Source organism: Cavia porcellus, unplaced genomic scaffold (genome assembly GCF_034190915.1).
Source record: "Cavia porcellus strain 051 isolate PalLab524CR breed Dunkin Hartley unplaced genomic scaffold, mCavPor4.1 scaffold_12, whole genome shotgun sequence".
In the NCBI taxonomy this organism is placed as follows: Eukaryota; Metazoa; Chordata; class Mammalia; order Rodentia; family Caviidae; genus Cavia; species Cavia porcellus.
In genome coordinates this window covers 67,749,286-67,766,795 of record NW_026947495.1, presented here as the reverse complement: position 1 = coordinate 67,766,795, position 17,510 = coordinate 67,749,286, and the positions used below count along the sequence as shown (strand labels likewise).

At 38.1% G+C, this 17,510-nt stretch overlaps 1 protein-coding gene across 5 annotated transcripts in view; it reads right to left on the bottom strand.

The window, feature by feature from the left end:
• The window catches only part of Ube2e3 (ubiquitin conjugating enzyme E2 E3), an 89,761-nt gene extending 73,120 nt beyond the window's left edge, over nt 1-16,641 (bottom strand). The window contains exons 1-3 of one of the 5 annotated variants that reach the window (XM_063259391.1): nt 16,520-16,641; nt 14,719-14,934; nt 12,954-13,004 (exon numbers count right to left, since the gene is read on the bottom strand). In XM_063259391.1, the coding sequence (XP_063115461.1) occupies nt 12,954-13,004; nt 14,719-14,909 (242 nt within the window). In that variant the 5' untranslated portion in view covers nt 14,910-14,934; nt 16,520-16,641. The other 4 variants (XM_063259387.1, XM_063259388.1, XM_063259390.1 and 1 more) reach the window with 4 other exon arrangements.
• Nucleotides 16,642-17,510: the final 869 nt, after the last annotated feature.

The following is a 17,510-nucleotide window of genomic DNA, read 5'->3' as shown; positions in this document are numbered from 1 at the left end:
ATTTCTGAAAGGGGAAAAAAAATACCATTAAGATTCAGAACAAGACAATAATAAATGTAAAACCACAGTGTATAGTCAAAGCAGGACTGCTTGGTGCTAATTCCAGAATTTCTTTCAACTAAGTTTTAATGTAAATCATCCCATATTTAGTACAATGTATCATAGTAAAAGCTGAAAATATGAATTATATAAAATCCTATTTCTGGTGCTTAGTCTAACTGGAAAGGAAACATGACAGTGAATCAAATGACATCAAAACCTCCCAAGAAACATGTAAAGGAATGATTTCACAACAAGATATAGGATTGAAACAGTCTTTAAGAAAAGGTGAAAAAGCCTACAAAAACTCAAGTTGTACTCATATCACTCTGAGGATGGAAAACAGTCACTTTTTCTAAAGCAGAGGGCTTTTATGTAATGAAAGCTAAAAATAAAGGTCAAACAAAAATTTGATGGACCTAATATTCTTAGGAAATTCAAAATCAAAAGGTAGTTGTAATGCAGTGTAACATGATTTCTGAGATAGGAAAGGATAAAAGACACAAGAATGAACTAGACATGGTGTTGCATGTCTACCATCCCACTAAGGAGGCAAGAGTCAGCGTTTGAACGCCAGCCTAAGGTACAGTATGATTCTGTCTCAAAAAAAAGAGTAATAAAGAAGGAAGGGAAAAGAAAAGACATAAGTGTGTGTGTGTGTGTGTGTGTGTGTGTGTGTGTAAACATAGGATAGCTAAAATGACTATACTACTACTTAGCTATTGGAAAAGAACAGTTAGTATTCATATGATTAGATCAACTTTACATGTCTATACCTGTTATTCTAAGCAACCCTTTTGAAGATAACAATGTGTAATATAACAACCACTGTCAATGTCCTATTATCTTGTTTTATAATCTTATACTGTTATTATATTGGGTTTGTTGTTTATTTTGCATTGTTTTTCTTTTCTGTGTTTTTTCTCTTAAAAAAAAAAAAGAGAAATAAGAAAACAGCTGGAAAAGTTGCTCAGTGCAAAGGTCCTAGATTCAATCCCCAGTACTGGAAGAATGAAGATGTAAAGATGAATGAACATCACACACAGGAAGAAATACTGAATACTAAAAAGTAATGAAAAGACAAGATGGACATTTCAAAAATGTCAGAAAAGGAGTTAGAACTAAAAGACATACAATGGGCACTCAAAACAAATTAAGAACAAGCCATATAAACAAAATATTGACAACCAAATGACCTTTCTAAAAACTGATGAGGAAAACCAGATTATAAAATGATAAAAGAGGGGCCAAGGATTTAGCCGCAGTGGCCTAAGCGCCAGCTTGGCAAGCACAAGGTCATGAGTTCAATCCCTAGTACCAAAAAAGAAAGAAAAGTAGAGAACTGGTTACATATACACATGTATCTCAATAAAACTGAAGATAATTGGGAAGCTATATAATTGATGAGAGAAAATGTGACAAAATTAAATGTTTCAAAAAAAATCTTAGAATAAGAAAGACACTAAGAACTGATTAGAAATAGCAGAAATAGAAAAGCAGTGTGCGGTAATGACCTAACAGAAAAACTCTATTAAGAGCATTAGTTTCCAGTAAACAAAATAAAATTCACTAATAATAAAAATATAAAAAAGTATACACAAGAGGAAGGCGTGCAAAAAGTATATGCACATGTACGTGCTGAAGCTCACGCACAGAACCTAAGTTTACTATTAGATTTCAGTATCGGGGTTATAAAAAGTAATATGCTGGAGGAAAGAAAGCATCTTAATTTCTTTACATAACAGACAATTACATATGCAATTAAAATACAAATTTGGTCATGACACACTACATGAAAATACTACTATTATGTATTATTATACATCAAAACAATGCTATATAAAAGTGGCTCATTACAGCAGTATGGTTTGCTATTACTACAGTGTAGAATTTATCGAGGTCAGTAATTCACCAGTGGAAATTATGATAAAGACTTTCAGAAACTGGGGGTGTACAGACATAGGGAGAGGCCCTACTCCTATTTAGCAAGCAGGGTCCAAAGATGTTCAGTATCTTTCTAGGCAAAGCACAATACAACTCCAAATGCCTGAGGTGCACCAATGAAAAACACTAAACACAAAAAGGATTGCTCATCGTGTATATTTAGATGAGAGAATTAAGTTTACACTTAAATTTTTATAATAAATGTGTCTGTGTTAAAGAGCTGCATTCTACTCATTGCCTCGGTTTAATTCAAAAATGAGACCCTTGTTCCATTGAAGATTATTTCAATTGTTCTTATACTAAGACTTAATTTTTCTCTTCACAATTGACAAAGTGGTTAGAATACTCTAGGTTTCTAGGTAATACCTAAGCCAACAGTTAAACTGAACATAAATATTTGCATTATTTTGCCACCAAACATACCCAAACAATTTTTATCAATCTAAGGTTTTTCAAGGCAAAGCATTTAACTTAAAAGTATATTTAAAATTAATGAGTTCTGTTAAGACAATAGTGACAATGTAATAAAGTACTGCAATAGACCAAAATATGAGTTAATGATACTGAAAAGGACCACAATTATGACTTAATGATACTGAAAAAGGTTGCTGGAAAACCAAATCAGTTTTCAGGAGGAGGAGGAAGAAGAGGAGGGGGTGAAAAACAAGGTAAACGAGGGAGGAAATTATGCACTGATCCTGCCTTTATTTTGTAACTTACAGTGCACTAGGTAACAGAAAATGAGGCTAAGTGCTTCTTAAAGATGTACTCCAATGACCACTAACATCACAAAAAGCCAAGTCTTAGACGTCTGGCCAATAGGAAGTACACTATCACCTAGGAAGTAGTTTTGTCAAAAGAAGGAAAAGTAACAGAAAATTAAGCCTGATGCAATCAAGCCTGGACCTAACCCCAAATTTGTAAGAAATGCCAAGGAAAAAGAAAGATTGAACTACATCATAGGACCAAGAGATAGAGACAGGGGAAAAAAGAAACTAAAAATTAAGATGTATTACATACATATACCAACTCCTCACAATTAACAATCATTGTGTACTGCAAACATGTATTAATAAAATAGCTACAAAAAATGAAGCCATGTGACAAAAACAAAAACATAAACTATACAAGAATTCAAAAAGCACTCTAATTCAGCCCATTAAGTAAACAAACATTTTTTAAAAGGAAACAGTCTTAATTTAAAAGACATAAAACTCATGTCAACTAATCACAACGTATTTATTTCATTTGGATCCTGACTCAAGTTAAGTTTGGGAGGAAACTAGACACTCATGAGATATTTTTAAATTTGAACAGTAACAAATTTACTACTGTAAAATCTTCATCCACTGTAATGATACTGTGGATGAATTAAAAGGAATCTTTTATCTTTTGGAAATATATACTGAAATGTCTTCAATCTTTAAAAATACACATGAAACCATACTGAGATCTGCTCCAAGATAATGTCAAGGGTAAAATAGGTAAGGGTTTATAGTTGAAACCAGATCAGGCAAAGGACAGGCAGCTACTGCAAAAAGATGAAGGCTTAATAGAGGTTCATCACCCTAGTCTGTTTATTTTTGTATTTCAAGTTCTCTGTAATAAAAAGATAACTAAAAAATTAGGAAACCTCAGCAGGAGAAAAAAAAGCAATCATTTGCAACATACGTATTTTAAGTTTTAAAAAGGAACAAAATTAGCTCGGCATGGTGGTGCATGCCTATAATCCCAGCCCTTGGGAGGCTGAGGCAGGATTACCCTGAGTTCCAGTCCAGCCTAGATTTCACAGAGACCCCGTCTCAATAAATAAACAAGATTACTCTTGGAAAAGTTCTCCAATAGAAATGGATACATGAAGTACCTGGGAAAATGTAACAAACTGTGTTTTAAATTTTTTGGCAGAGACTTCTGTTAAAAAAATGAAAGAAAAATAAAGGAACACTACTTAAAACTGCCATTTAATTCGATACAGATCATATGCCTGTAATATGGGGTTCAAATCTTCAAACGCCAGGTGTTACTTCTTTCAGATAATAGATAAATTTACCACTGTACAAGCATATATATCACAAATCCAATAAATAACCAACACCCTTAGAAACTAGAGTGAAGCAAAACTAAAATCATCAAGCCAGTGTCTATGGTTCCCTCTATATTTTGTGGTCATTAGTGCTTAAATTGAGGCAACCAGAGATAGCAATAGAAAGCCACAAAAACATATGTAACCAAAATCTTCTAAGATCATTCTCTTGAGGACTGTGAATAAATGGATTCTTGACCTACTAAAATTTAATGGGTAAAAAGATCCGTTTGTAAAGAACTTCTAAGATTTTAGATGGCAAAACTAACTACAAATAATCATCTTCAGAAAGTCAAAGGGTTTATAAAAGTGGGACACGTGAATGTAAAGAGAGGATCATCCTGATGATTTATGAGTAAAGGAAAATAAAATAAAATGGTAACAAAATTCATGTTTCCCTAGGCTTTTCAAAAGATGTGGAGCTGTACTCCCAAAAGCAATTTTGAACTACAGATGTCTTTATTTTTTCTAGACAATCTTCAAGTTAAACAGAATGATGATTTTTTTTTTTTTTTTTTTTTTTTTTTTTTCCCGAGACACTGAAAGGGCAAAGAAACTTTGGGAGGCATGACTGGTCAGAAACCCTCCAAAACAAGCATCCTAAATAAACCTGAAATAATGAATGAGCCCTGCAATATTCTAATTTCTTTCAAAGATTTGTTTGCTGCAAAGACCCATAAAATCAAAACCACTATAAACTCATTGAGATTTTTAACAATGACCCCAGAAATCTGCTCCCCACTAGCAATATTACTTTTAAGGTTAATCAACACTTACTATCACATCCAAAATAGATGCCATAAATAAGCTTATGCCATATTCTTATGTATCCTTACCACTGAGACATTAACAGGCAAAAATCTCAAAGCTGCAGAACTTAATTTTAGCCTTGCATTTAGACAACACACAAAGCACAGACTTCATTCATAAAACTCATTAGTTTCACCAATCTAAAATTAACTATATAAACCCGACATCACTCTTGCGTTTTATTTCACTAAGACAATCAGCTCCTCTTAAAGAGACTTATTTATAAAAAACAAGCAAATCCCCATAATACCTGTGATTAACTTTTGTGTAAAATCACAAAAAAATTTTATGAAAAAATAGCATTTAAAAAAACTGGGAAACTGAAAACAAAATTAAGAGGAAGGTAATGTAAAGCCAACTTTCTGTATCAGATCTGGTACCAGAATTAAAAGATTAACATATGCACATGTTGCTGAGATAACATCTTTAAAAAATCCCCTAGAATCCTATGGGACTATAGCTTTCCCTCATAAGGCACTGAAATTAGTATCTACAAGAGATTTTTTTCTGACTTCAAAACCATTCATAAAAATGGGCTGTTTTACAATAACCCAGAGAAAAAGGTAGAGTAAGATTTTAGTTATTCCTTTACTTACAAGAAATGCATATACAAATAAAACTGTAAAGAAGAAAACAAAGATTTACTTTTTCCTTTTAATCATATGCAATCCCTCATCTCTCACCTTTCTTTACAAGAGCAGAGCTGGAACTTGGAGAGTACTGCCTAAAAAGAAAATGCTTCTGAGGCAAGAAAAAAGGACTAGCACCCCCAACCCAAAGGAGGAAACACGCGTCTTTCCCCCAACTCACCGTAAAACCTCACTGCCAGATGCTAAAACCCTACAGGAAAAGTATTTTTGATCTTTTGAGAGATAAGCAAACCAATGAGACACACTTACAGTAAGTGCGTATGTACAGATCCATAATCAACTCTGAATACTTTAACCAGGTTTTTCAAGCAGTACTATATAAAACTAAAAATGCTTCTTTCCCTACCTAAAGTAAACCTCGATTTATGTTTTAGATCTATAAATGTGTAACACTGCATATACAACATTTGCCAAATTTCTCAGTAACTTTGAGACTTAGTTTTGAAACCCAAATAAAAATAAAGGTTGTTTTGAGAATTAAACAAAATACTGTATTAATAGGTTATTGTACTGTCAGCCTAGTACAGTGCCAAGCTGATACTCAATTATTTCCTCTTACTCTTGAAGTAACAGTGAAAGTCACCTACTCATGTGAGTATATATCCTTTCTGGCAGTGAAATTGATTTCTCACTGAATACACATATACTCCCTCCTCACATTTTTCAGGCACCTTGTAGCTAGTCAAGGCTCTGTGACTAATTCATGCCTTATTTCCAGACCAAAGCACTTAAATTTGGCACACAGCCTGCCAACTCTCTTGCCTGGACACATGTTCCAAATGACAGAGCTACAAGGTACAGGCAGGCAGCAAGATTCCATGCTAGAGGACAGTCCCTGAATCTGCAGTGGGTTTCATACAAATGAAAAATATACCTGCATAGACTGAACTGCTAATTCTTTTAGGTTTGTAATAACATAGCTAACATAATGTAATGTCTTCTTTTATATCCTAATTACACTTAAATGCTGCAAGACAAAATACATACATAAAAATGGCAAGTCTTGGGTTTAAGTATTAAAGAATGTATATTCTGTGTAATTCTGTATATCCAGAATACAAACAACAACTAAAAGACAATACTTCAAAGCAGAGTGGAAAAGAAGTCTAACATACTCAGAATGTAAAAAGAAATGGACACATAATTTCACATTAAGAGAAAAGAACTCTAAAACCAATACTCACTTTCTCAGTTAAGTATACAAGTTAAAAAGCAAAGCAATGATTCCAAACTAACAACTGGAAAACTGAAATCAGCTGGTATTGGTAGGAAATAAGTGGAAAGAAAAGCAAGTAAAACTATAAAATATCCTGTCCCCATGAGTCATAGCTGTAGATTTACCACCGTAATAGTAAAGGTAGAGCAGGGTCATAAATAGTATTTAAAAGTTTGGCAATAATTTTGTAGAAATATGAAATGTGAATTGACTTTAAACTAGTTGCAGTTTGTATATATCCCATAGTATGATCCTATATACTAACATTTTATAGGATAAATTCTTTGTGGACAAACATTAATATGCGTATGGAGTACTGCAGGGGGGTACTCCATAAAGTGCATCAGTTACATCATATGACATTTTTGAAATCTGAAAATTTCTGCATTCTGAAACACATCTAGCCCCGAAAGCTGGAAATAAAGAACTGTGGACTTAGTGACAATACAAAGGAAGGAACCTCTGCATTGTCTTAATGAAAACAAAAAAATAAATAATGGTCATAGCTTTCTACAACGCAGAATGGAATTTTGACAATTCTGCAATGGTGTTTCTCCTTAATGTTACCTCAGTAGCCCTACCAGAATGTACAAGGGTATGATTAATTAATAGAAGAGCTAAGAGTAATGAAAGTATTTCTGCAAGTATTTACAACCTCAAAAGACTGTAATTTGCAGATATTTATGGTAGCCAGTCTTTTACTTTCACATAAAAAACAACATACATCAGCTAACATATATAGATATAGATATAGAGACATGTATATATAATATAGTATGGGACAGGCAAGGAGTCAGGACACTAATTTGTAGGAAAGCATCAATGTATTAAACAGGTATCATTAATGACTGAGAAAACAGTCAAAAGCGAACCTTTCACATATTCAAGATATGATGTATAGAAGCAAGTATCTATAACAGAGTTTCTCAATGTTAGCACTAATGATATTTCTGTTTAGAAAGCTTTGGGAATGGGAAACTGTCCTATGCATTGGAGGTTACACAACAGTATCCCTGACTTAAAGATAGTGGCTCAGTTTTCAAAAGCAAAATCATCTCCAGGTATTGTCAACTGTTCCCCAGGCTGGGAGAGTAAGGGAAAAGACAAATTGTCCCAGTTAAGAACCACTGATCCAGAAGCAAAAGAAAGATTAAAAATTTAAAGACATTTCATTTTCTAGATTCTAATAAAATGAACAAGAATGGACAGGAAGGGAAAAATTTTCTATAATTCTACATACGCAAGAAGCTTTACGTTTTTATCTCACGCTAGCATAGAAGAGAATGAAGATGAAGTTCTCCCTTCTCAATCTGAATGCCATGGTACTCCAAGCAAGACTTGTTGATTTTCCTTATCACTAAACATAATCTATTTGCTGTTACAGCAACACATTCAAACAGTATAAGGCTACCTACAAAAAGGAATGTGCAGCATGTAGCTGCAAAACCACTAACTTTTAAAAGCTCACAGTTTTTAGTGTATGAATATAGAAGATGCCTAATAAAATGTGACCTGTTATTTTCAATCCATCACTCCTCTGGATAATGTTTTTGGTCACACAATAGAACTGATTCCTTCTGTTGCACTGGTAAATACAAGGGAATTAATTAAGAGTACTGTGATTATCAATTTCCTTTAAAAGCAAATAAATATGTTAACTAAATGATCTTTGAACAGTGGTAGTAAATACTGCTATTATGAAAAAAGTAATAAAGGGGATGGTTAATAAATTTTCTGCAATCCAAAGTCACTGTTCAGCCTGAAATTCCAGGCTATGTTTCATTCAACACTGATGTAATTTCATTCTCAATAAAATCACAAATTCTAATAGTGAAATATTTAAAGAAGGAAAACATAACCACCATTCCTATCTGAAGTTTTTCTCATACTTTACTGGGCAGTCACAGCATTCTTCACTGAATAAGTAACATTAACCTTACACATTTTTTGAAAAGAGATAAAATATTTGCTCATCTACTGTTTCCATGCCAACCTTATTTAAATTCCAAGGAAACTTTTTTACTAACAATAAAGACATACTATACTGTTTGATATGTACTGCATAATTAAATGATGAATTAAGATGAGGCAATTCTTATAGCAGAATGCTGGTACAGTGAAGAAAATATCAATAGTGAGGCACGATGCTAAACTGCCCTTATACTTTTATCTTGCTCTAGCTACTTTACTGACCCAATTTAAACTAAAATATTACAAAATTTTAATTCATTTACTCCTCATGACAATAGTATGAGAGACAATAGTATATAACACTCATTTTGCATCTGAGGAAGCTGAAAGACAAAGAAGATCCCTTTATTTATGTAGGGACATGCCAAAATGGCACAGCATACCTCTGAACCTCAAAACAGGCTCGCTCCCATACCAGGGTTTCTCAAACCTTTTGTTGGTACAAAACATTCAGCTGGAAATTTGGTTAAATTCAGATTCTGATTTTTGGTACTTCCAGTTAGGAACAGGCATCATGGTGCATTTGCAATGTACCTGTCTCGATGCAGATGCTGCTAGTGTGGCCCACTCAAGAAACTGGCAAAAGGTGCCAGCAACCCTCACAAGGAGGGAGCTCATTTCATACAAGCAGGCTTATGAGCAAGTTAAGAGTTGCCAACTTCTGGTTTAGATACTTTTTTAATCTTTTGGACACAGTCTTGCTATGTAGGTTACCTGCCTTGAACTTAATATGTAGCTCAGGCTGGCCTCAAATATGTAGTGATCCTCCTGCCTCAGCCTCCTGAGTGCTGGGATTATAGGTGTTCACCGACTAGACACTTTTTTTTTTAAATACGGAAATTAACAAAACTTGCAAATATTACAGTGCCTGCTTTCAGGTTTTTCTACTCAACATGTTAATACTATAAAATTATAAAACTTTCAATAAAGTATTTCACATATTTCAAAATTATCTACAAATATCCCTATTCACTTTAACACAAATTCAATATAAACATGTTAAGGAATATCTTTACAAGTTCATTTGTACTTTTCATATATGAAAAGAAATTAGAGGTTAAATTAGAAATCTAGCATCTTTCTAAACTTGCTGTCTGTACAAGCAGTGACTATAAAAGGACAAAGTTAACTAAAAAAGAGATGAAACAAATGTCTTTCAGTCACTAACTCAATGTAAAGCCAGGAAAATGCTCATAATATAAATTTCCTTCACTCCTCCTGGAATATAGTATCTATTATTAAATCTCACAATAGAGTTTACATAGAGTATAAATTTAAACCAAAAAGTGAGAATTATATCCATACAGTCAGGATGCACTGAGTGGGTCCTAGTCCTCCAGTACTTAAAACCTGAAATACCATCATATCATTGGAAGTAATATCTTAATCAAACTATTTAACTATCAAGAAAAGAAGTAATCCTATAAAGTGTAACCAAACAAGACTGTATTTCCTTCAATACTCACATCTATCCTAAAACTGCCCTCAGTAAATATAAATATTAGATCTAACTATAAAACTAGAGAACATTCTAACTAAAACAAAAAAAGGGATGTATGGTCTGGCACTTAGAAGGCTGAGGCAGGACTGCCCTGAGTTTAAGAGCAGTATACGCCACACAGGGAGACTCAAAAGTCTCACACTAAGGCACACAAAGAGAAATCTCCCTTGCCTTGCAAAGTTTTCCTGATTTCAGTCAGTTTTTCCTTGACAGATATACTCTCTATTTCTTCTCTGCGGAAGAATTACATCTGTCATATACTTTGACGAGTTTGTAAAAAACATACTCAAAACCATAATACAATTCAGATTAAATAACCACACATGAAAATCAAAAGCATAAGGTATCACAGATCACAAGCAATACAAATTCACATACTCTAAATGTACCTATAAATGTGGAATCCTATTTTTAATTGCAACATATATTGATAAATTTTAACCAACAGCCATAAAGTTATAGTTCTTATTTATGCCTCTATCAAGAAACTAACACTGCCGTTTGTCACAGATCTGACATGAAGGCAAAAATTACAACACAAAGTTAGGGTTACTTGTTAAAATTCTAAAATGCCTCAACTAAACACTCAAAACCCCAAATTCTTCTCTAGGACAAGCACAGACTTAAAAGGACGCAGGCATTTTACATATGAATTACATTAAAAATTCTATCCCCTAAGTAATTTAAAAAATGAAAAAACCTCTAATGCCCTACTAAAACTTACATTTGTTTCTTCTTTAATCACTTGTATATAACCACCAAGAAGCCCACATACTGACTGAAGAAGAACACTGCAAGATGTCATTTGCAATAGCTGACAGTCACCAAAGGTTGTGACAAGGAAAAACAAAGATGAATGCTCCATGTTTCTGTGAACCAGCAAACCCAAGGTGTTATTTCATTAGACTAGATCACGGTGTTAAGCATTACACAGACTTAAACGCAATCTGGTACATAAAGGGAAGAATATACAAGCGAAACTTTCCTTCCCATAGAAATATTCCACTCCCTCTAAAAGAATCCTCAATGACCTTGTGGGAACACTCCTGGGTTAAACATTCAAAGCAGATTTCTTTAGCAACTACAACACCAGGCTATTGCTCTGAGGGCATTCAACAAGTCTCTTGTGCCCTCAGGGTTTCTGCTCCAACACTGGTTTGTGCTTTTGCAGAAAATCAACAGAAACCTTTAAAAATGTCTGACCTTACAGGCAATTTTACAACATTTGAGAGTTTTGAACTGATAGATCTTTACACCTTTCATAATGGGAAATATCAGAATATACCCTGGAAGTTAAGTGAGCCTTGCAGAGAGCAAATTTAACTTGACCTCTTTAAATGGCTACAGATTTGACACATCATTTAGAACGCTGGAGGGAAATACTTTGATTTACTTACTCTCTAAAGCAGCACTATTCAACAGAACTATAATGCAACCCATATATGCAATTAAATGTTCTAACTACACTAAAATGGTAAAAGTGAAATTTACACATTTAATATATCCAAAATATTTCAACATGTGATAATTATTTTTAAATTTTTGTTTTTATTGTCCTTGGTTTTCAAAATCCCATGTGTATCTCACACTTCAATCACATCTCATTTTAGACTATCCACAACTGAAACAGTAAATACTCAGTGTGGCCAGTGGCTACATTACTGGATGAACTGCTATGTGTTTATAATTAGTTCACATTTCTGTCTCCTTTTCTGAACTCAAATGGTTGTGGAAACAGCTGTAAGTAAAACTGTTAATTCACTGATAAATCAAGATCAGATCACCTTATTTGAGGATCTGGTTAACACACACAATAAAAAACAAAAGCAATGCACCCTACTACAGCTCAAGGAGACTGCAGAAGTTGGGTCTAATCAACACAAGCAAATACAATTTTAGCAAAACACAGGTTGGACAGTAAAACATTTCCATTCCAAACCATCCTACTCCCTTTAATTCTAGCAGCCATTCTATCTTGAGCACATCTCTTAATGCAAATTATTTACAATACTGCTCTCTAAATTTGATGACTTTTGTAAGTCAGTCCTAAACTGTACTATGTAAGATGAAATGAAAAACAAACTATTGAGGAAAAAGTTATCAACTACCTACTTTCAATGCATCTTAAGCCAACCAATAATCTTGAGTTCCAACTGAAATTAATTCTTTCCACAATTCCAATTCATTTACTGCTAAGAATTTTCCCATTTGCTTGAAACATACATAATTCCAACAATGCTCCAGAATTCTCTAGAAAACAACTTAAACCATTAGCTTACCACATAAAACTTGTCCTTAAGGCCAGTTACTGAATAAATCAAACAGAAACAACTATATTCCTGTTTACTGCATTTACCTTTTGTAACACCACATTCAGCAACTTCTAAATTTGGAAGGTCAGTTCAGATTCTACACAAGCAATAACTTTAAGGCTTAAAATTTTTTAGAAGTTTCTGCAATATACTTGTGAATAAACATGTCCTACAGAACTACAACAGAAAAATCAGCACCATTCAAACTAATCTCAGTAAGAAGCTATAATTAGTATATTCACAAATCCATAATGTACGATCCATGCTAAACAGCATTTTTCTCCCCATTGTATTTAATTCACCTAGGCAATGTGCGTTTAATGGAACTGCAAAACTGTAAGGAAGCAAATGTAGCTGTCTTTTGCCACATTAATCGCCTGATATTTTTGCACACTTTGAAATCAAAACAACAAAATGTATTTCTTACCTGCAGTTAGGAGGAGGATCGAGGGTTATTTCAGCTAGCTCCTTCTGAATTCTGTTAGTGAAATGAGAACAGACAAAAAGGATTTCAGATAGTCTACAGAATAACCGGGGAATTACACTGCCCTCTACCACCATGCAGTTAAATGCAAGGCTGGCTTTGCCTTCAGTAATGCTAACATGGCTGCTTCCTCTTTGTTCTCAGAGGCATAACCCAAATCCCTTAACAGAAACTTTGCAGCTTTTTTTCTCACTTGCTACTGTAAATAACTCAGTCATTTACACCTGATTTGAGAAATAGTCCTACACTACAACTCAGTGAAGGTTATAAAATCTATTTTAAAACACTTTTTACCAAAGAAATTCTCTTTTCAAGCTTATATGCAAATGAGACAAAAAGGGAGGAGGGAAAGCCCTAGAATTTTGACAATGACTTCAAGTCACTTTTACTACTGCAAAAATTACCAAGCAGCTGCAAGAGCATGCTAGTCATTTAAACAATGTTTTGTGTATCAAAAAAAAAAAAGTTTTAAATTTACAAGCATCTTTACCAATGAAAAACTTTCAAAGCTTATTTTGGCATTCTTATTTAACTGTTTCTGTTTTCTCTGATTTCAGGCACTGCACTTAAATTTAGCAAATTTGTTGGGAAATAGAATAAGATATGTGGGTAGACAGATGTCCACTCCAGAGTTAAGGGGAAAAAATAAGTTCCCCTTACTTTCTTCAAATTTAAGATGCTTTCAAAACTTAACATGTGTTTAATGTATTCTTCCATGACATTACAACAAATTGAGAGGAATTTTAAATATTTCAAAGACTGCTGTTAGTCAGTAAGTATAAAGTTATTAATACTTGGTTAATGGTACAATAATAGTGAAAATCCACAGAAAAATATCTGTGAAATACTAGAAAATGCAATTCTTAGTTTTTATATTGCCATAGTCCTTTACTTGTGATGAACAAAAATCAAAATGTCAACACAGTACTACAATACTGTAGACACAGTTTATACCTAACTGCTAAAGGTCCATTACTCTAGTACTACTACTAAAAATCAACAAAAAACAAATGATCTTTCACTTGTGCCCAACAAAATGTTCCTCCTGCTGCTGAGTATTAACATGTCAAGCATATCTACAAGTCAAGGGGCCCAAGGACAATGAAAGTTTTCAACTGCCAAGTGACACCTAAAATTGTAAATGGCCACTTTTCAGTTTTATTTACCCTCAAAACAAGGAGGAATAACCATATTTTAACTACAAAAAGTTCTATCTGTGATAAAGGACTTAATTTAAAACACAACTTTAAATCTGCTTTTAAATACTACCAATGCATGACATTTACAAATTTTCTAGCAAATGAAATCACCGTGATCATTCTGTTTGGTGAAAAGAGGCGCTGCTGATTGCTGGAAGTGTCAATTTCACCCAAGAAGAGTATGACTCACAAAAGGAAACATCCAATAGGCCATCTAACTTAGGCTCAGCAAATTTTCCTTGCTGATCCTGACATAATCTGTCAGATCTTCAGTCAAAACTCAGGACATGCTTCCTGAAGTTAACAAGGTACTGAGTAAGTTTGCTTTACAAGTATAATTCTAGTGAGGTCACTCATATGTTACTTAAAGAATGACAGCTCATTCAAATACAAATAAAATTGGTCCTGAAGCATTTTTGAACTGTTGCCACTGATGTAAAACCAACACAAATGTCCAACTGCTTGGAAAGCAACTGGACCGATGTGCTTAGCTCTCTTTTAAACATTACCTTTTAGCACTAGTGGATAACTTAGCAGTGGTTTTGCTAGAGAGTTTGGTGTTTTTCTTCTGCTGGGTGGCAGGTTTCCTTTCTTCTTGCTCTTCAGGCTCTGGAGCGGCTGGGTCTCGCTGGTCCGCATCTGAACTGCCACTGCTGGTGCTGGGGCTCTCATCATCGGACCTTTGCCTATCACTGGACATCTTGATCAACTTATCTCTCGGAAAACTTTTGAAAGAGAAAAGAGGAGTGGGAGAAATGTTAAATTTAAGAAATAAGTCAACAGCATTTGCCTCTTGACATACTCATCTAAAATCGCATTTTAATGACAAGGCTTGAAAGTGTTCACACTTATCTCATGGTACTGCAAGGCTGCAGGGAGGTGATGAGTCTTACACCAGTGTTCGGGGATTTACCGAACTCAAGTTAGAAAACCCACTCACATTCTTTTTTCTTTTTCGTCCCTTGGACAACCTATCAATTGTCTACTTTCTCAGAAGGAATGAAACAGATTTGCCGTGGAACTTAAGCAACGAGCATTAATAACATCTGACACACTGTAAATAACAGATATCGCTGAAAAACGCTTGAAAGTCACTAATAATGTCTAAACATTTACAGACTGACATTGGTCTGAGCTACTAAATTCCCCATCTGGGAAGAAAACATACCCGGTTAATCGCCCATATGCTTATTTAAGGTGGTGATTCCTCCTCTCTGCACGTAAATCCTTTTAAAAACAATACTTAAGATTTTTTTTTAAATAAAAAACCAACTAGCAAGCCAGCTGCCCGAGCCGTGTCCACGGCTAGCGACGAAGATTCACCCGGCCACGACCGAGCTGCCACCCTGGGAAAAGCAGAATCCAAACTGCACCTTCTGCAAAGCTCCCAGTGCCACCCAGGTTCCTCGCTCAACGTTCACACCACGGACCGACATTTTGTCCAGAATAACGCAAACGGTGGGGGTCCACACACACAAAAATAAATAAAGCCCGAGGAAAAACAAACAAACAAACAAAGCCCTAAGAAGTGCAACAAATTTCCGCGCCCCCGGCGGAGGCGGCGAGCGGCGGCGACCACGCAGCGCCGCGGCCCTTTGTGGGGAGGAGGGAGGGCGGCCGGGCCGCGGGCAGCGCTCGCCTCCTCCGCGCCGCCCGGCGATGCGGACCCGGCGGCCCGCGCGGCTCCGGGACCCGGCGGCGGCGGCAGCGGCGCGAACAAAGCTGAGCCCGCCGCCGCCCCTCCCCCCGGCCCGCGCCCCCCCGCGCCCCCGGCCCGCCCGCTCGCCCGCCCGCGCCTTACCTCGGCCGCCCGCCCGGCCCGCTCGCGCGCCGCTACGCTGTGGGGGAGGGCGAGCGCTAAAAACCCTTCCTTAAGGAAATGGAGGCAGCCTGGGGGGGGGAGTGGGGGAGGGAAAAAAAGAAGCCGAGGAGGCTCTGGCCGGGGAGTGTGGAACATTGAAAGTCGGAGGGGGCTGTGCAGTGCCGGGCTCCGGCCGGAGGGTGGCGCCGCCCAGCGCCTTCGGGGGGGGGGGGGGAAGGAAGGGGGTGGGATCTCGGCGGGGTGAGGGCGCGAGCTCCCGGCGAGGCGGAGGGACGCGGGAGACCCCCGCGCGCTGTGGCCTCCCGCCGCCGCCGCCGTCGCCGCCGCCGCCCGTCTCGCCTTGCCTCGCCTCAGCTCGGCTCCTCCCGGCCGCGCAGTCAGCAAGTTCCGAGGCGCGCGCGGGGGAGGGGCGGCGGCGCGCGTGCTCGCGGCTTGCCTGGCGGACGGGCGCGCGCCGCTCCCGCGCGCTCTCCTCCCAGAGCGCGCACCTCTCCGCGCCTCCTTTCGCCCGGGGTGGGGGTTGGGGGCGCACGCGTCCGCCCGCCCGCGCGCGGCCGGGACAAAGAGCGCGGCGGGCACCGGTGGGCTGGCCCCTGCGCCCTCGGCCGCGGAGCCCGTCCGTGCGGGAAGAGGCGGGGGCGCGGGCGCCGTCTCGCGGGGCCGCGTGCCGCGGGGTGGCTTCCGGCCTGAGCCCGCCTCCGGGGCGAGCCTGCCCATTGGACTACCCGCCCCCGGGCGGCCACCTTCCCCACGAACTCCGGCCCGCCGGGGCCCTGCGCGCGCACGCGGAGCCTGGGGGCCGAGGTGAGGATGAGGCCGGCGCCCGGGCCGGGGGCGGCGGCCTCTGCCCCTCACACGAACTCGGGGAAGGGGCGAGCCGGGGGCTGGGCGCCGAGCGGGGTAAAGGTTTGACACCGGGGGCCCAGCCTCTGCTCAGCTCAGTCTCAGGGGCTGCAACTGTCGCTGCACAGGGGTACTGCCGTTGGGACGCTTTACAAACTTAAAAAAGCCAAAACACTGTTTTAAATGTCCCGCCCAAGACTTGAAAAGCCGGAGGCGGAGAGCGTGAGGGGTCCATAACCCGATCCTGTCCTGAGGGACGTTCTGGAAAGAGCCCCCCACCCACCCAGTGAGACTGTCACAGTGTCTGCACCGGAGCGCCCTGGGCGTGGGTGCTGAAGGTTTACTTTAGTTTTACCTTTCTTTCTGCACACTCCTCAGGTGGACTCTGCAGTTTGTGCCCCAGGCACAAAGTAGATAAAAGTATAAAAACTTCCTGTTTGCAGCCCAGACCTTCTCCAGCGACTGAGAACTTGTTCCTGTGATGGAGCCTCAAAGGAATTTGTGGATTCCTCTCCCACAAGTGTCCAGGGGCAGAGGTGCTGGGAGAATGAGGAGTTCACAGAGGACTGCAGCATGACAGTCCTAATAGATGAACCAGACTTCAGGGAAAGAAGGCAAAAAGACTTGAGTGAGCCA